We start from the raw sequence: 18,713 nt of genomic DNA, 5'->3' as shown, positions 1-18,713 counted from the left end.
ATTAAAGGTCTAACCACGCTGCCCAGATGACCAAAAATGGAATGCAAAGTTAGGCCAGAGGGTAAAAACGTTATAGAAACAAAATGGGAAACTGATCCTTTTCAACTGGTTGCTGCCACTTATCTCTTCCCCTAGAAGATAGTCTGCAGGTAGGATGGAGCCATCATACCTGCCTGCAAGGCTGTATTGAGATCCCAGGTGCAAAAAGTACTTTGCAAAGAGCACAGTGCACCTGAGATACTGCTTAAGAGCATGAAGTTCTGGACAATCTAAGGTGAGTGACCTTATCAAGTCAACATCTCCTGGACTCAGTTTCCTGTAAACATAGAAGCAAGAATATCTATCTCACAGGACTGTAGTGAGGAGGAATAAGTGAAACAACATAAGGTATTGAGTATCTGGAGACTGGAACATCACAAGAGCCCAACTATTCAGAGTTTTTATCATTACAAACCTATTCAATGGACTCCTCACCCCCAAGGATCAGATGGAAGCCTGATGTAGACACCAACACTGGCCCAGGGACTGGGCTCTGTAACCAGCTGGGTGACCTTGGGCAGGCCGCTGATTCTCCCCAAACTTTGGGGTCCCGTGGTGACAAAATGAGGGCATTGCAGAGAGGACCCCTGGGCTCCTACCAGCTCTTCCACTCCGCTGTTAAGGCCGCTGGAACAAAGGCCACCCGCTCCCCAGCCTGTCCCCGAGGGGCTGCAACTCAGAATTCCTGCTGCTCAACTCCCTTTGCAGCGCGGCAGCAGGAGCACCCGTGTCTCCACGCCACCGAGATGCGTCCAGCCTCCACCGCCACCGCTCGCTCCATCAACAACTTGCTTCCGCAGCCACTCGCTGCCCAAAGTTTCCCGAACGCCGGAGACCCCGCCGTGGGTCCACCCCGGAGGACCGGGGCTGGGGGCGCGGAGTCCAGGAACCCCAAAGCCGCCCCCGCTTCGGGGCGGGGAGTGACAGGTAGGACCGGGGCCGCGGGCGGCGGAGAGTGGGACCCGGGGAGGCGTGTGTAGGCGCGCGAGGGAGGCGGCGGCCGCGCGCTCTCCTCAGGTCGCTCCCGCCGGACCGCCGCGCCGCCCCGGGCCCCGGGCCCCGCGCTCCCTGCCTCACGACCCCTCGTTTCGCTTAAAGACACGCAGCTCCCGGGAGCGCATCCCACGGCCAGCAGGAACGGAGCGGGCCGGCCGGGGTTCGGACCCGCAGCGCCCGGAAAGCCCGGGCAGCTCCGGGGCGACCGCGTGTGCCGGTCCTTCCCGCGCGAGCCGGGGTTCTGGGCGGGGGGCGCACGCGCACCCGCGCGCGCCGCCGTAACCCCTTCCTCCCCGCGCGCCCCCGCACTCCCACTCACCCACCCACCACTCACCATCGATATCCCCCAGGGTCAGCTCGTCGCCCAGCTCCGTGAGCGTCTCCATGGTCTCCAGACCGCCCAGCTCGCCGCTCTCGTCCATCGCCCGGCTCGGCGAACAGGCCTCCCTGCCGGCCCGTTCAGGAAGACGCGGGGGCGGTGCCGCCGCCACCACCCATGACACCCCACAGCCTCCGCCCGGCACCGCCTCACCGGCCGGTGTCACCCTCCGCCATGTTGGCGCTGCGCGGGAGGGGCGGGGCGGGATTCCCCCGCCCCAATCCGCGCCCTCTGCGGACACGCCCCCAGGCCGCGCGTACCCCCGTTTGTTGTCAATGGGACCAGGCTCGTCACGGCCAATCGGCGCGCGAAGCCGCGCGTGGGGTGATTGCGCGTCAGCGATCAGCAGCTCAGATTTGCATAGCGAAACCCCGCCCCTCGCGGTGTGGTAGCGAATGCGAACAGAAGCCTCCTGGTCCTCAGCCCAACCTCCTTCCCCTAGCTTAAAGGAGCCGCGCTCTTCTCCGTCGGGTCTGCTCCACAAGCTATTCCATCCACCCGCCGGGAATTGCAGAGTTAACAAGCTCCACCCCCGCCCGCTAGGCAGTCCCAGAGCAGGCTGTGAGCACATTACGTCATCTTCCCCGCGACCCCCCCCGCCCCCCCCCACGGCTTGAGACTGCGAGTGTAATCGAATCTGGCTCCCGAACGCTGGGCCCCGGAACAGCCCTGAGACCCTTCAAACCGCGTTCCTCCCACGCCCCTTACAAAGGCGGAAACTGAGGCTCCACGTGGACCACGAATTGTCCAAGTACGAGGCACGCTGACCACCTCTGCGCCTTCGCACCTGCCGCGACCACGCGCTTCTTCTCCGGGTCTCACCCGGGTACCTCAGAGCCGCCTGCAGACCTTTAAAACGCTGCCAGCGCCCGGGCTACCACGAGCCTCCCGAGGCGGGTGCGGCATGAGCATTTTGCTCAAGTGGTGCAGGAATTCTGACGCATAGCCGCCCCACAGGTTCCCACTCCTCCAAGCACCCCACTGCCCCCATCTTGGAGCTAGCCGCGATGTAGAAACAAATGTGCAAGCGTCTAGGGATTGATCCTACGGAATAAAAGAACGAGTGCTCAGACCAGTAGGCAAGTCCTTTGTAACTGGGAAATTAGGAAGCCTGATAAGGGACCGCATGAATCAATGACGTCCACACAATGGAATACCATGACATCATTAAACATTATGTGGATAAATGTACAGCTATTGACAGACTTTTGCAATACACTGGTTTTTAAAAAAGATTTTTATTGTTTTCAGAGAGAGGAGAAGGGAGGGGAAAAGGGGGAGCAAGATAAACATTCCTGTGCAAGAGAAACATCAATGGGTTGTCTCTCACATGCCCCCAAATGGGGACCTGGCCCACAACCCAGGCATGTGTCCTGCCCGGGAATTGAACCCCTTGACCGTTCCCTTGCTGGCACTGGACCCACTAAGCCACACCAGTCGGGGCTGCAATATATTGTTAAAAGGGAAAAGTATATTCCCTATGAGTGTGAGAGGCAGCTGCTGCTTTGTGGTCAGGACTTAGGAGCACAGAAGCTGTGCAGAGGCAGGCATAGGGACTCGCTCACGCAGCGTGACCTTGGGCAGTTTGACTGTTCTCCGCCTTGGTTTTGTCATCTCTAAAATGGAAACAGTGCCCTCTCATTAAAAGGATCATCTGAACACCTCTGTGGCAGGTGAGCAAATAGTTCCTGCCCTCTGAGAGCTTCCCGCCCAGTGAAGAAAACAGATGTCGAACAAATAAACATGAAAGTAAATAACAGATAACAGTACGAGTGACCAAGGGAAAGTGTGACGAAACTGTAACAAGGGATCTGACATTGAAGACGAAACCTAAAATTAGGAGGAGAGGACTGTGGGTGGTGTGGCCGGGGCAACAGCCAGCACGGACAAGGGCCCCGAGGCAGCAGGAGCCGTGCCAGCAGCACCTGGCACAGGGCCTGCAGGACGGTAAGTGCCCGCACGAGGTAGCTTTTGTAATAGAAAAAACGGGGATTTATTTGCTCACGTGAAAGGCAAACGAATGGAAGGCCCAACAGCTGAGTGTCAGTCATGGTTATGGGAACGGTGGGTTTAGGGTAGTTTACTTTCTTCTTGAGAGTTCAATATGCTTTTTATAATAAACTTGTATAACATAAATAAAGTCTTACTTTGAGGAAAAAAAGACAAGAATGTTCTCATCGTTACATGTTGGAGAGCTGGTGTTCACTGCACACCAGTCTCACCCTGAGACAGAAAACCAAACCCTGCCACCCTGCTCTGGGCCGGGCAGTGTGGCCTTCAACCGCGCCTCTCAAGGCTCCCCATACAGGGCGGAGGCCACCATCTGCTGGTCCGGTGCCCCCCTGTCCCCCAGCCTCAGTAACCCCCCAGAGACGGCTGCAGGAGCATCAGGGTGACCGGGTGGCAACAGGACAAGTGCTATCAGCTTTGTGGTATGAGAGGATGCAGCTGTCAGGAAGAGCATGGGGGAAACTAAACCAAACCAAAACAAACCAAACCAAAACAAAAACCTCTTTATTTAAGGCACAGGTGAGGAAAGAAGGATCAGGAAGAGACGGGGCAGGCTCAGACCACGGGCAGAGAACCGGGACGACACGGTGGCCCAGAAGCCTGGGCGGATTCCCGAGACCCGCCAACAGCACCACTCTGCGTGCGGGCGGCGACAGGGCTCCGCAGAGGGGCACGGGGGCTGCAGTGGGGGGAAGAGGGGTGGCGGGTGGGCCAGGGGGGCTTTGCCCCCAGGGTATGTCTGGCAGTGTCTGAGACATGGTCGGTCGTCACACTGGGAGATTGCTACAGCTTTAGTGAGCAGAGGCCAAGAATGCTGCTAAATATCCTGTAATACACACAGCCCTCCGCACAGTCACAGCAAAGAATTATGTGGCCCCGAGTGTAAACGGCGGGCGCCACTGTTGAGGAGACCTGCCCTAGGGGATGTTGGGAGCTCCAAGACTTTCCACGGGTGTCTCAGATCGGGCCTGGAAGCTCAGCGGGAGCAAGGGCTAAGACCACGCTAAAAGCAACACCGAAGGCGTCACTGGGCATCCCCGGAGCTGGTGCGGCCACTAGGAACCCCCCTGCCCCCTGGGGCCACTGCTTCCACCAGCACCACTCACACAGGCTGGTGGTGGCACTTCGGCCACAGAACTGAATCCCAGCCGCGAGGAGGCCGGACAAACAGTACCCTCCGGCCTCTACAGCTCCCAGCGCGGGAGGTGGACAGGCTCTGCCTACAGTAAGACTCAAGGTGGAGTTCCAGGAACCAGTGACCACAACAATCAGCAGTGCGGCAACGGGAAGGAGAAAGGGGAAGTGGGTGGTTCTGTCTGTCTCTCTGACAGTGTCACATGGGAAAACGTGGAACCATTTGAAGATGGAAAGGAAGATATCGACCAAGACGGGGAGAAGTGGAAGGTGTAAGAGGAGGAGCCCAGGAGGATAAAGGTACCAGGTGGGGTCGAGGTGAAGACTGGGCCCCTCTCCCTGGCTGTGCTTACAGTGGGTGCTTAGCAAAAATCTATGGGACAATGAAGAGCCATCCAAGAAGGACACCTGTCACTGAAAAGCCAGAGCCCGGCCTTGGAAAAGGGCTGGGCAAGCAATCAGACATTATCAAATTCATTCTGTCCATGAAGCCACAGCACAGACAAGAGGTGGGCCAGGCTCACTCAGCAGGTCCGATGGGCTGAGACAAGACTTGGGTCTCCCCTGGGCTTTGACAGTGGTGGTAGTGGTGGTGGTGGGTTCAGGAAAGGTACATCTCTCCCCTGTTAAGAGGCAGGCCCTGGCTTGCCAAGGTCAAAGGGACAGAGCTAGAATTCCGCCCCCCAGAGCCCCTCCCTCCTCTCCCTGGGGAGAGCACAATGAAGGCAGCTGCTCACTCAGAGCCTGCGGCTTCCCTGCCCTGTGGCACAGGTCTCTGCTTGCATCCGTCCTGAACCGGAGAGCTCACTGACCAGTCCAGCTTGGGGCAGCTCTGCCATCACAAAGCATGGCCTTCTGCAGAGCTGCAGCCTGCCCCCCCGCCCCCTGCCCAGAGGCTGAGGGCCTCCCAGCACCGCCAGAGAGGACAGGCTAACTAACACTTCCCTGTGCCTGTTCTATGACTGTCCCCAGACAGTGGATGACAGAGATCCTGTTGCCCCAAGGTCACCTTGCATAAACACGTTCTTAGGACACTTCCTGTCCCTTTCCAACACTGATCCCTCAAGGACAGTGCTCAGAAGGGATTAGGAGGCCAAGCCAAGGCCCTGCTTCACTGCCCTTCCTCCTCCCCCCCCCCCCCAGGGCCTGGGGCTATCCTGATGAGGTGGGAACATCCTCGCAGGTGCTCACTAGTCTCTGAGGGCCTCTGGTTACCCAAACCAGGCCCCTTGCTACCTGTCTGGTAAAGGGCTTCATAGCTACCTGGGGCCCAAACCAGCTGTGGCTTGCCCAGAGGGTCGGCTGGCTTTTATTATGTCTGCAGGGGGCTGGAACTCACGCCACGTGGCTCAGTGACACAGTAGAGCCAGCAGCAGGTGTGGTACCCCCACACGTGGCTCGGATCCTGGTTCTGCCACCTCCCCATGAAGGGCAGCAGCCAGCCGGTCACCAGTCCTCACCCCCTGGGAGGGGACAGCCCCGGCCCCCTCCTCCCTCCCCCAGCCTCTCCGCAGGGTTAGATCTGCAGCACAGAGTGCTCTGACGGGCCCCTCCACGCTCCCTCCCCCCAGGGAGGCCCCCCGGGAGGAAGTCCAGCCCTCCGCGGCCCAGTCTCTTCAGCTGCGCCTCAAAGCTGGCTTCAAGGGGCCAAGCGAACAGAACCTCCCTTCACAGGGGCCGGCTCTCACCACCAAGCGGTCAGCGCTGCCTGCCCTGGGCCGTGCTGCCTCCTCCTCTTCCTCCTGGCCTCTCGAACCCTGGGCTGCGACGGGCCTATAACTCGGACTGGGACCTGGAGATCCGCGGGCCTTTGCGGATCTCTTTCCGCTTCTCCTCCTTCCTCCGGCGTTTCTCCTCTTCTCTCAGGGCCTTCTGGAGAGGGTCCGAGCTGGAAACGAACTGAGGGCGAGAGCAGGGCGGTCAGACTTAGTCTACTGGCGGCGGTTTCCTGTGAGCTGGGCCACTGCGGGCCGTGGGGACAACTGTGGGTCGCGGGGGCAGGGAGGCTGCTTAGACACAGGCCCTGCCCTCAGGGAGCCCGCAGACATGGAGATGGTTTGGTGGGCTTGGGGACAACTGCCCGTGGGTCCTGAGAGGCCCACAGCACACAGGGTGAGGGAAGGTGGACATTCCAGGCAGAGGGGCAGGTGCCGAGGCGTGAACCTGCGCTGGCATCAGAGACAGTCAACAGGCCGCCCCAAGAGTGAGGGGGCTGACAACGGAGCACACCCCCAAGCCCCGGCCGCACACCACGGAGGAGGATGAGGCAGCGTGCATCCTGCCCAGGTGAGGGGGTGCACAGGAGGCCGGTGGGTCACAGGTCACACTGACAGACCCCGGAAAGGGGGTGGGAGGAAGAGAAGGCTGGGCGGTGGAGGGCGGTGCCCGGTGAGGAAACGGAACACAGGGTGAGCAGGAGTGGGAGGAGGGTGAGGACTCCGGCTGGGGCACTCTTAAAGGGCAACCCCGGGCCCTGCACGCCTTCCCCCGTACTCTCTCCAAACCCAGGCTTCCGTTACATCTGTATGGTCAGCTACCCCTGAAATGTGCACCCCATATCTAAGTGCCCACCTGGCACCTCTGCTAAGATGTCCCAGATGTGCCCCCAACCTGGCATGGCTGAATCTCCCCAACGCCCAGTCCCCTTCCAGCGCCCCTGTCCTCATGAACAGTGCTCCCGCTGCCACACTCCACCTCCTGTCCCTCCGAGTTCACCCTGGTCCTCCATGGGGAGATGAGGAGCCGGGCAACAGGTCAGGCCACCCCCACACCTCCTGGCTCTGGCTGGGGAGAGGCCAGTCGAGAGGCCCCGCCCCTTCAGCCTCAGAGGGCTCAGCCGTGGCGGGGGAGCCCAGACCTAGTGGGGCAGGAGAGGAACACTGCCCACCAACCCTTTCCGGGGTCCCTTCCCCAGGAGACCAGGCCACCCTCCCACCTCCAGGCCATCGGTCCCTCCTGAGTCGCTCCCATCAGCACGCAGACGTGCCGGCCTCTCCCACCGGCTACATTCAAGTTCCCCTCGAGCCCACACTGCCCCCGGCTGCTCCCCCACTGGTCTGCTCCCCGGGGAAGCAAACTCCTCAGAAGGGTTGGCTACACTTCCCGAGTCTGCTTCCTTCCCCCTCACCTTCTGGAAATCCAGTCTTCCGTCCTCACCCCTCCCCCAAAACAGCCTTTGTGAGGATCTCTGATGGCCTCCACGTTGCTAAGTCCAGTGGCGGGCCTCGGGCCCCGTATTCCCAACCTCTCCTCTCCACCCCACCAGGGTCCACGGGCCCATCACTCCTTCCTGCACCTGCCTTCATGCATGCGACCTCTGGGAAACGACGCTTGGGTTGACGGCTCTCACACTGCCTGTTCTTTCTTGGGGCTCTTTGCTAGCTCCTCCTCGTTCCCTCCAACCCCCACTGCAGCCACATCTCGGGCCTCAACCCTCACTCTGCTCCTCCATCTGCCCTGACCCTCTCCCCCGCCCTCCGACCGCCGGTGATGGCCTCCTGGCCACAGATTTTGATATTTTCTTTGCATGCGTGACTCACATTTGTAGTCTGAGTTGTAGCCCTTCTCCTGAAATCTAGAGTCGTGTGGCCAACTGCCTCCCTGGCATCTCCATTCGGATGCTCACCAGGCCCACAAACAAGGCCTGGCTCCCTATCCAGCCCCCAGCCTGCTCCCACCAGTCCGCCCACTTCAGACATTGGCAGCCCCATTCTTCCACGTGCTCAGGCCAAAATTCTTCCACTCATCCTTAAGGTTTCTCTCTCACTGCAGCAGGTCCGGCTGGCTCTGCCTTCGAGCAGAACCGGAACCTCACCATTCCTCGCCAGCCCCACTGCTGGCACCCAGTTCAAGCCGCCACCGACTCCCACGCGGAAAGCACAGGAGCCTCCCCACCAGTGTCCCCGTTTCCACCCGGTCCCCCCGACTATCCCCTGCACAGCAGCCACACCCTTCAAAGGGGGTGAGTCAGAGCCCGTCCCTCTGCTCTCAGGGTGGATGCCAAGGCTCCCGGGAGCCCTCCGAGGGCCCTGTGACCCGGCCGACATCTCCGACTTCACCTCCTCGCTCTCCCCACCCCTCCAAACAAGCTTCCGGCTCAGGCCCTTTGCACTTGCCGTTCCTTCAGCCAGGAAAGTTCTCCCCCCACCCCCGACGACACGCCAACCCTCACTTCCTCCCGGTCTTCTCATCGAGACCCTCTGCATCCCATCATGCAAGATAATAACTGTACCTCCACCCTACCCCGGGATTCCTTAACCACATCCCCCCACAGCCACGGTCACCGCCTCTCACAGTGTGTATTTTTATTGACTGTCTCCTCCAACTGGAACGTCCTCCCCAGCGAGAGCAGGGCGAGTCGGCAGGTGCTCACTAAATGTGGAAGGAAGGAGCAGGCCGTGTCTCTGAGCCCTTGTTTAAGCTGGTCCTTAAGCTGCCTGGAAGGTCTCCCCTGAGTACGCCTGGCAGCTCTTACTTACCCCACAACCCTCCCCACTCTGAGGGAGCAGAGCTGGGCCAGGCTCCCTGAGGGGTCCCGCGCTCACCACTTCCCTCCTCCACTGGCACAGTGATCGCACTGGACTGGGACCGTGCTTCCCTGCCTCCTTCCCCAGTAGATGTGTCAGGCCCCTGAAGGGCAGGGAGAGGGCCACCCCTCTGGGGAGGGACAACGGCCAGCACTCAGCCTGACACAAGTTGGAGCCTGTGATAGCCGCATACATGGGGGAGGCCCCTGGAACACCGGCGAGTGTAGAGAAAGTGCATGACAGGCGCTGAGCAAGCCTGGGCCACGCCAGTGGACGGGTCCATGCTGGACATTAAAGTGTGTAAGCCCTGGCCGGCTAGCTCAGTTGGTTAGAGCATCGTCCCGATATGCCAAGGTTGCAGGTTCGATCCCTGGTCCGGGCACATGCAAGAAGCGTGCAATGGGTGTTTACGTGAGTGGAACAACAAAGCAATTTCCTCTCTTCCTTTCCCTCTAAAATCAATACATTAAAAAAGTCTTTTTAATGCGTAAAACCTTGGGGCTGTCCCCAGATGACGAGAAGGAAGGAGAGCGTGTTGCTGCTCTGGTTCTGTCCCAGCAGGGCGGGCGCGTTCCGATGAAGCTGAACGAACCCTACCTGGAGCCCCCTCTCTCTGAGGCCCTCGCTCTCACCCCCCACCTGCGTGGGGCACCTGTGTGTGACCTGCAGGGTGAGGACAGAGCCAGCGTCACGGCCACACGGCACCCCTGGGGGCGCTCCGCACTGGGAAAGGCAATCTGCTGGGGTCTTAAGCGCCCCTGCGTGTTCCTGCCAGGCCCACCGAGAACCCAGCCCTGACTGTCCCTTACCGGGACAGGACTGAACAGGACTGTGACTGCCGTAAGCAGGCTTGGTAAAGCTCGTCATCTTGGGCTTACATGAAGGGGTGACAAACCACTGGCTCAATAGGCCACTAAACTCACAAGTTACCCTAAATACTCAGTCCTGGTCCACTGACAGTTCCACTGAATTACTGGCCAATGGTGCTGTGCAGAAAAGAGTTAGCGGGGCCTCCCTCGCTGCTAACCTCCAGAAGGCCTGCCTCCAAGGCTGGCCCCTGGCTGGCGTCCGGGGACTGGGGTTATGGGAGGGCTCCCACCACCCTGACCGACCAGAGCGGCTCACGGGGCCTGAGCTGGGGTCCGTGCGGAATGCCTGCTTTCCCCCTGGGAGTCTGGGGTTTCGGCATGTGCCAGGCAGCGGGGACCGCGTGACCAGTCCCAGTAACAACCGTGGGCCTTAGTCCTTAATGAGCTTCCCCGGTAGACAACTTTCACACTCGCTGTCACAGCTGGCTGCCGGGGGAATTAAGCGCTCCCCGTGACTCCACTGGGAGGGGACCGGCGGCCCATGCCTGGTTTCCCTCCGACTTCGCGCTTGCGCCTTTTCCCTTTGCTGATTTTGCTTTGCGGGTTCTCGCCGTGCTCAATCATGGCTGTGAGCACGGCTATACACCGAGTCCTAGCGAATCATCAACCTGGAAGTGCAGTGGGGACCCCTGACGTGGCTGTCTGCGGGTGGCAGAGCCATCAGCCCTTACGACAACCATGAAAGACCAGCTGCCACAAAGGCCAGCCGGCCAGTGATCTGAATTAAAGCCGTCGCCTTTGCCTGGACAACACTCCCTGTGACTGGGTGTGTTGCACTGTTACTAGCTGTTGTCAGTGTCCCACCATTTGGTCTGCCACCCACAAGACTACAGACGGGAGATGGCCATCCCATTTTGGGGCCGTTAGCCACAGGGACATCCGGACCGTCCGTGTCACTCAGGTGCCCACGGTAAGGGCCTCTCCCTGAGGAGACTGACGGGATTGCATGGCGGATCGAGCCAGCACGTGCGGGCGTCACGGCACTAGAGGTGGCAGGGCGCACCTGCCACCGCAGGCTGGCACAGAACCGACTCTGCGCTTCTGGTTTGGCGACCTGGAGTCCCAGGCTGGAACGGCATGGCCCGAGATCATGAGGATGATGGCCGCTGGTTGAGTACATTCCCTGCCGAGTCCCCCCACAGTGGCCCACGTGGGCCAAGAAGGAGACATGAGGTGCCTCTGCAAATGTTGTGAACCGTGCCCTTGTCCCGCTCACACCTGCCCCTTCCGGACAGAGATGCAGGTGCAAGTGGGGGACGACTGGGACGTGACACACCAGTTTTATAGCCACAATCCCAGCGTCTGGGGTAACGCCTTGGGCCTGAGGAAATGCGAAGAACAATTCATCCTTTTTGTGCCCTTAGATCCAGCACCACCACTTGGCAAAACAGTCCTAGGATCTGCCCAAGCCAAGGGGCAGCCGCAGATGACCATCTGGCCAGCTGCTGGATGTGTCACTCTCGAGCACGTGACAGAAAAGCTGACGCGGACATGGTCAGCACTGACCCACTCCGGTGTGCCTGATGCCATCCAAGGCAGCTCCCAAGGGACCCTGTGCAGACACACAGGCCGGCGCAACCTTGTTCCAGTCTGCCCGACCCAAACCCCTCTCCTCTCCCGACGCCTGAGTGGCCCGGGGTTCTGTCGTGTAGGGCCACTGAGGCTGCAACTGCGTAGTGACACTTGGGATTCAGCCAAACAGTGTAATAATGGTGGCCCGCATCCAGTGTAGCACAAGGGAGACAGTGAGCCACAGAGTATCTCTCTCCACCGGGGTTGAGGGTCGCTGCGGGTCCATCTACTGCCCTCATAATTACCGGCAATAACGACAAAGATCGGCAGGTCAGTCTACACTCTGGGGTGGGTGACAATGGATGGAGACTGCCTTCGACCACATCTGACTGTCGAGGATAAGACCTGCTGGTTCCCCCAAAACTGATCACAGCGGAGTCCGGGACCCTGGAGCACGTGGCTGAGATCAATGCTGCAGGCTGGCCTCATCCTGCTGCGTAGTCGTGTTGATGGCAGCCTTAACCAAACGCAGCAGGAGGCAAACTGAACAAATTTGGTCCCAGCCTCTATTGGTCAGCTTAAGAGACTGAGCAGCACGTCCACGTGGAAGTCCGAGTTAAGTGGCGACACCCAGGGCTGAAGGGTGGACTGTGGGGGAGACAGCCCACGGGGCCCTGCGCGTCCCTGCATGTTCTTGCTGGGCGCACCAAGACGGCAGAGCCCTGACCACTCTGTACCGGGGCCATTTCTCAAGACTGTGTTTGCAGAGAACCTTGAAGGATGAGGTGGTGTCTTCAATGCAAACTGCCCCCCACCCCGCAACCGAGTATTCACTATAAAAGTGGTAAATGTCTCAAGCTTGATATTCTTTGGCTATGATGTAAACCCACTGCCTGTGTGGCATCTACCTGGGCCCCTCTGTGTCACCCCCGTGGGACTCAGGGAACATGGGGAACCAACGCGACCAAGCCCTACTCTGGACACGCTTGTGCTGCGGTAAATTCTCTGACCTGTCAGCGTCCATGCACGGGAGCAGGCTGGCTTGTCAGCTTGCAAGCAGGGTGGAAACTCTGAGGCCCCCTGCAGACCCCGACACCCCTCCCCTTCTTGTACCAGAGGTGAGCTTGAGATCTAAGGGGTCAGTTCTCCAGCCCTTCCTCCCCGCCCCTTTGTCCCCACTGCCACCTCTGATCCTCTCCTCTACTGTGTGTGCCCCTACCTGTCATCCTACCCCCCAGCCCCCAGCCCCCAGAGCCCACCTCAGCCCCCAAGGAGGACACAGGTACAAGAATGCAGGACAGAAGCCCGGCTGGGTGATCAGAGGCTCAGGGACAGAGAAGAGCATGACTTGACCTCCCCCGGCTTCCCTCACACACACCTGCTGTGCAGTGTCTACCGTACACGGAGAAGTGTGTGTTCACAGCCTCCGACTGCCCCACGGCCGGGGCCCCCGTGCCGTGAGTACACAGGCAGCCCGAGGCTAACACAGGGGCAGCCCGCAGGCCCCGGTGAGTGAGTGACAGTTCCTGGACCCAGACCCGGGCATGTCTGGCTCCAAGTCCAAGACCCTCAGGCTCCACCCCGGGCACCCAACCCCCTGCAGGACCTGGCTCCCCGAGGCCCAGCAGAGGCAGATGAACACGGCCACCGCCCCCCAGCTCACCTCTGTGCGATCTACTTTAAACGGGTTCTGGAAGTCAGAGCCTTTCTCGCTGATGCCGAGTTCCTGGGCCATCTGCAGACAAGGAAAAGCCAGTCATCCTCCGCCTTCTCCTGCCTCCTGCTCACCTGTGAGGCGCTCCCTCCACGCTGGAACCCAGGGCCCAAGACTTGGGCAGATGTGGACCAGGGCATGACCCCTAGGGGCTGAAGTCGGCACAGAACCCCTCACGATGGCACCTCGAGGTGCCCTGAGGTTGATCACAGAAAACACAACCAAGGGCTGACAGTCAGGCCCAGCTGCAGGCAGCTGCGAGACCCACGGGACTCTGGGAGCCAGGGCTCCGGACCGCCTCCGCCCCTGTCCTTACCAGGCCGAGGATGGGCGAGTGGGGCCCCTGGTCAAAGACGCCCGACTGGTTGCAGAAGCTGATGCCCCAGCGGATGAGGAGGTTCCAGTTGGAGTTGTGGTCGAAGTAGTGGTGCACGATCCTCGGGAAGCGCAGCACCACATCCCCGAAGAAGGCCGTGTTCTCCATCACCTGGGAGAAGGCTGGCGAGAAGACCCCGGTGAGTGCCCAGGGCGGATGCCTTTCTACTGCCCTCCTGGCCAGCCCCGGGCACCTCCCAGAGAATGGGGCCCGCCAAGCCCACTGAGCAGAGAAGGCACCAGTGCCTGCTGCCCGCAGGTGCACCCCGTGCGAAGGGCGTTATGTGCACCGGATCGCTGAATCCTCAAGCCACCACTAGAGGGAGATGGGGCAGCTGTTCCCATTTCACACGGGAGAACGTGAGCGGCAACCCAGGCTGCAAACCCCTGTCTGACTGCCAAGGCCCTGCCCCTTCCCCAGTATCTCACGGCTCATAGGACTCATGGCTGTGGAGACGAGAGGAGGGTGTCATTCTGCACAGGGAAGCAGAGGCGTCACGTGAGGCTTTGCTGGGGCCTACTCTCCCCAACTCGGTACCCAAATGTCTGGAGCCTGGTGTTAGCACAACTGTGGTATCAGCGACAACGCTTCAGGTCTGGTGGGATGGCCAGGAAGCATGCCAGGGTTTGTCTTTTAAAAATACTCTCTCAGCTTTATCTTCTTTTAAAGGCTTAAGTACCTATTTTGAAATAATTTTAGACTTACATAATACACCACAAATCTCCTTCACTTGGCTTCCTCTATTGTTACCATCTTACATAACCACTACACCTGTAGATTGCACAACAAGCTACACCTGGAAATTAGCATCGATACACTACATCCATAGACCTCATTTGCATTCCACCGATTTCCCCACTAATATCTTTCCTCTGGTCAACAGGTCGGTCAGTTCAGACTGAGTTCAGTGTCCACCGTGATGGCAGGTCCCCTGAGCCAGGCCAGCATGAAGAGTAGGTGCAGACCCGGCCCTGGCGGCAGCTCCTGTTCACGATCGGGCCCAGGCACCCCTCCAGCACTGGCCAGGCCACACACAGAGATCAGCAGCCTCCTCCAGACACACGCCAAGCTGGGTCTAAGCCAAGTGGGGCCAGACCCCGGGGCTTTAGAACAGTCTTGAACTCAGGAGTCAGCCTGGTTGAAGAGCCAAGATACACGTAACCTCCTCAGTTACAGCGGAGAGATAACTGTAAAAGTGTCCACCACTGACCACGTAAAGGCTACTTCCAAGCTCCCTCAGTGTAATCTAAGACCTTTTATTGTTAAAATGTTACCAGTTACTGGGAAAATTACCGCTGGAGAGAAATTCTTGGAAGAAGGGACGAAGGGACACAGAATATTCTTTTACCTTACTTATCGATGTTTGTCCCAAATAGTCTTAAAAAAAAAAAAGAACTTACGGGGGCTGGGGCTTTCAGAACAGCGGTCAAGCGTGGGGGCAACTGCCCCCACTGCCCAGTCACTTCAACAGGCCTGTCTTTCCTCCTGTAAATGGGAACAACCCTTGCCTTCTCTCCCCCCCTAAGCAGCATGGTGTCAAACTCATTCTCACCGGCAGCCACATCAGCCTCGCGGTTGCCTTCAAAGGGCCGAATGTAAGTTAGGACTGTATAAATGTAACTACCCCTTCACGAGGGGCAAGGAGCTCAAGGTACCAGGCCGGATAAAACAAGGTGGAGGGCTGGAGTGTTTGCCACCTGTGTCCTTAGGGCTCAGCTGGTGGAGAAGGCAAGGATCCCTGGAGTGGGAGTGGGAGTGGGCAGAACTTCCTCCCTGGCTCCCCTGCTCCGAGCACAGGGCAGCACCGAGGGACACGTGTGTATCAGGGACACAGAAACCGGCTCTGAAGCCCAGGAATTCTTGGAGAACCACATACTAAGCACCCATCGACCAAAGGGGAACACCAGAGAGAAAAGACGAGCGGCAGACACAGAAGGGAAGAAACCACCGGAGAAGGTCAAGGTGGCAGGGAGGCGAGGGAGAGACGGGGAAAACCCTACCATCCTTCAGCTTCTCGTCCTGGGGGAAGGGCCCATCCGGCAGCACGTCCGCGGCGATGAGCACTGTCCGGGAGTCCTCCAGCACCTGAGGGGACCCCACCTGGCTGAGTGGCTCTGCAGACGCCTCACAGACCACCATGGCCCCATCCATTTACTCAAACCCTACTTCAGATCTTTTGTGCGCACGTAGTTCCCCCACTGAACCCCATCCCCTTACAAACTCCTACTCATCCTTCAGGTGATCAAAGATACAAAGATTCCCAGATCAGACACCAGGTCTGCCACGAGCTGCCCCACGCCTGTCCGCACCTTGAAGAGCCCCTTGAGCATGACGTCAAGGATCTTGTACTGCTGGTGGACGTCGTCCAGCTGGACCAGGTTTTTCAGTGCCGACAGCTGCTCCCGCCGCTTCACCTCAAACAGCTTCTTGTCTGAGCGGCACTGGGTTAAGGAGCCGGCACCAACACCCCTGCCTGGTCCCGACCCAGAGGGCCCCCTCCTGATCAGCAAATACCTGCAGAGGCCACGGATGCCCACGCCTGAGGCCTAGCCCCGCCCCCCCTCCGTGGAAGTAACACACTGGGAAGCCCTCCCATCCTACGACGTATCATTCGTCCAGTCCACAAAGGATCCCACACCCAAGAGCCCAGATACAACCCTTCAGGACCTGGCCCCTGCCCACTCCTCCCATCTTTCCGCCAATTCCTACAACCACTCGCTATTCCCAGAACCTCCGCTCCTCCGCTCACCCTGCATGCTCTGCCCCCAACCCTTCTCTATGAGTCTTGATTCTTTCAAGATCCAGTTCAGAAGCCAGAGCACAGCATTTCTCCCATGTTCCGTATCAAATCACTGGTCACAAAGCACAATGTGAGGCCTATGAAGGCTTCAAAGCCAGGGACCGACTGGTCCTGACTCATCTCTGTGTCCCCAAGGCCTGGCCCAGAGTAGGTGGCCCAGTATACCAGCACCGGAGTCCCTGCCCAGGGTCTCGCCCACAAGGTGCTAGACACATATGTATAATGCTCAGAGCCCTCGTGGCTCTGAGAGATGTGCCTTACCTTCTCCACTGAACACAGTAGGGAAACTGAGACTTAGAAGAGAGCGGACTTGATGAGAGTAGCTGACCTGTTCTCCCCTGTTCCCATCGGCTGGGCCTGATCCATCCCTAGGATGCCCCAGGAGGTTGTGAGTGTGAAGACGCCATTATAGACCCCTCAGGCACAGCCCGCTTCCAACACCAAAGGATACAGATCTCCAGGCCCGGGTCCAGGGAGGTCTTCAGGGAGCCTGTGGCTCCTGTCCCAGATAGTAGCAGGACAAACAGGAAGACCAGGAAGTGAGAGAGGTCCATGTCCACGACCCTGGAGCTAGGCACGTCACCCAGAGGAACAAAGTGAGACCTGGAGTTGGGTGTTCTGGAAAACAGGGGAGGTGAATGGCAACTTCCCCTGACATGGCATAGCCTCCAAGTACCAAGAACCCAACTTTGGGAAGTCCTGGAGTCCCAGTCCCTAGCCCACGGCCCATGACCAGCAGGCAGAATAAAGACCGTGAGATAGTGGGCAGGAGGGAGGGAGATAAATGCCAGCGATGCCGGGATGCTGGCTTGGAGCACAGGGGTCAGCGTCTGGAGTTCTGGGCTGGAGCCCTGGCTCATCCTGACTATGGGACATTGGGCCAATTGCTCAGCCTCCCTGAGCCTCAGCTTCCTCACTGTAAAACAGGGATAAGGGGCTGGTCAGTATCATTCCTTCTCAACCCCACGCCCTCCGTCCTGGCCTCCCAGGAAGGTATCTGGTCAAGGAGGCCCAGGCAGTCAGAGGGGTTGTGAAATTTCTGGTGTTTCCTTACCTTCCTGACTTCCTTCAGAAAGGAAGGGACACACAGCAGGAAGGGAAGCAGGACAGTCTTGGGATAAAAGGGATGTTACTCACTCTGGAACCATAGGCACCACAGGCAACACCTACTCCTATTCAGACAACATGCCCCCATTATTTATTGAGTACCTACCATGTTCTAGTCACTGTTTTAGAGCTGGGAATACACCAGTGATTACGACAAAACTCCCTGCACTCATTATAGTTATTTCCCCGGTAAGTATAAGAGATAACCAATAAACTTGTAAAATAAGCACGGAAGAAGGAGAGGAAGTTGGTGGTGTGCAATATTAAATACAGTGGTCAGATAAGGCCTCAGCTTCAGATCACAGGGGCCCAATTTCACCAACGCGGAAACCAAGGCACAGAAAAGTGAGGTAACTGCCCAGTCACTCCACTATTCCCAGGCTAAACCAAGAGTCTAAATGAGCACAGACTATCCCCGAGCAGGTTACTGTTCCACCAGGACATCTGTCCCAAGGGAGAGATGCGCAGTTACTGATGGTGAGATCTGCAGAGGCCACCAAGAGAACCACCCCCACCACACACAGGTAATGTAGCTGAAACCGAGAGAATGAAAAGTAGTCCAAGTTCACCCAGACACCCTACCTTCCAATGTCACACCCAAGACTCCAGGGAACTGGACACAAGCTAGAAGAGAACCTGGGGGCAGGGGGTTATCAGACACCAGATAATGACTGAAGCAGGGGAAGAGTGGGAAAGAAAAGCCGAAAAAAAACAGACTGCGTGGGGAAGGGTCTGCCTTCCCTACCGTTATTTCCACTTTCCGGCCTCCCAATCCTGCTCCCCGCCCGCGCGTCCCTAGAGCTCTTACCAGCTCCGCGAACTACTCTGAACCCATTCTGCAAGAGCAGCGTGGTAATGGCGGGCCAGGCCTGAGCCAGCTATCTGGGCTCGCAGACCCCGGTTGCTGACTCCAGCTTTGGGGCTCCGGGAGGAGAGCAATCTTTCCAAAAGGAAGAGGAGAATCTTAACTCCCACTGCCTGCAGCCGGTTCGAGGGCCCGCACTCTCTGTCCCCCACCCACGGGGAGCCTACCTGTCCGTGACTCGACCCCCACCTACGAGGCCACAGCTGCGAGAGCTGCGGGAAGGGGCAGCCGCAGCCCTAGACATGCGGCTCCCACGTCCGCCGGGACACCCGCAAATGAGTAGAACCCCACAGTACCGGTGAGCTGCAGCGCCGGGACCGCCGAGCGCCGTCCCGCCCACCGCGCCACTCCTGGCCAATGAGTGAGGGCCGCGACGCCCGCGGCAG

At 58.9% G+C, this 18,713-nt stretch overlaps 2 protein-coding genes across 5 annotated transcripts in view; both read right to left on the bottom strand.

Moving 5' to 3' along the window:
* SREBF2 (sterol regulatory element binding transcription factor 2) overlaps positions 1-1,654 on the bottom strand; it is a 55,940-nt gene extending 54,286 nt beyond the window's left edge. The window contains exon 1 of one of the 2 annotated variants that reach the window (XM_028531997.2): positions 1,370-1,654. In XM_028531997.2, coding sequence (XP_028387798.1) covers positions 1,370-1,457 — 88 coding nt within the window. In that variant the 5' untranslated portion in view covers positions 1,458-1,654. Of the gene's footprint in view, positions 1-454; positions 1,243-1,369 lie in introns of those variants that run through there. The other variant, XM_036019693.1, reaches the window with a different exon arrangement.
* Positions 1,655-3,898: 2,244 nt separating this feature from the next.
* On the bottom strand, positions 3,899-18,674 carry CCDC134 (coiled-coil domain containing 134). 3 transcript variants are annotated; one of them, XM_036019691.1, is made up of 7 exons: positions 18,521-18,674; positions 16,807-16,925; positions 15,865-15,986; positions 15,556-15,640; positions 13,496-13,677; positions 13,129-13,200; positions 3,899-6,457 (listed from the first exon to the last, which is right to left on the bottom strand). In XM_036019691.1, exons 2-7 carry the CDS (start codon positions 16,907-16,909, stop codon positions 6,332-6,334), a joined length of 690 nt encoding a protein of 229 aa, XP_035875584.1. In that variant the 5' UTR covers positions 16,910-16,925; positions 18,521-18,674; the 3' UTR covers positions 3,899-6,331. The 3 variants fall into 3 exon arrangements, with proteins under 3 accessions (XP_035875584.1, XP_035875585.1, XP_035875583.1); XM_036019692.1 differs by lacking the exon at positions 18,521-18,674 and adding an exon at positions 18,045-18,466; XM_036019690.1 differs by lacking the exons at positions 13,129-13,200; positions 18,521-18,674 and having other exon boundaries at positions 6,191-6,457; positions 16,807-17,174.
* Between the last annotated feature and the right edge of the window lie 39 nt (positions 18,675-18,713).

This window comes from Phyllostomus discolor, chromosome 2 (assembly GCF_004126475.2).
Source record: "Phyllostomus discolor isolate MPI-MPIP mPhyDis1 chromosome 2, mPhyDis1.pri.v3, whole genome shotgun sequence".
Classification (NCBI taxonomy): Eukaryota; Metazoa; Chordata; class Mammalia; order Chiroptera; family Phyllostomidae; genus Phyllostomus; species Phyllostomus discolor.
This window is presented reverse-complemented; position numbering and strand designations above follow the sequence as displayed.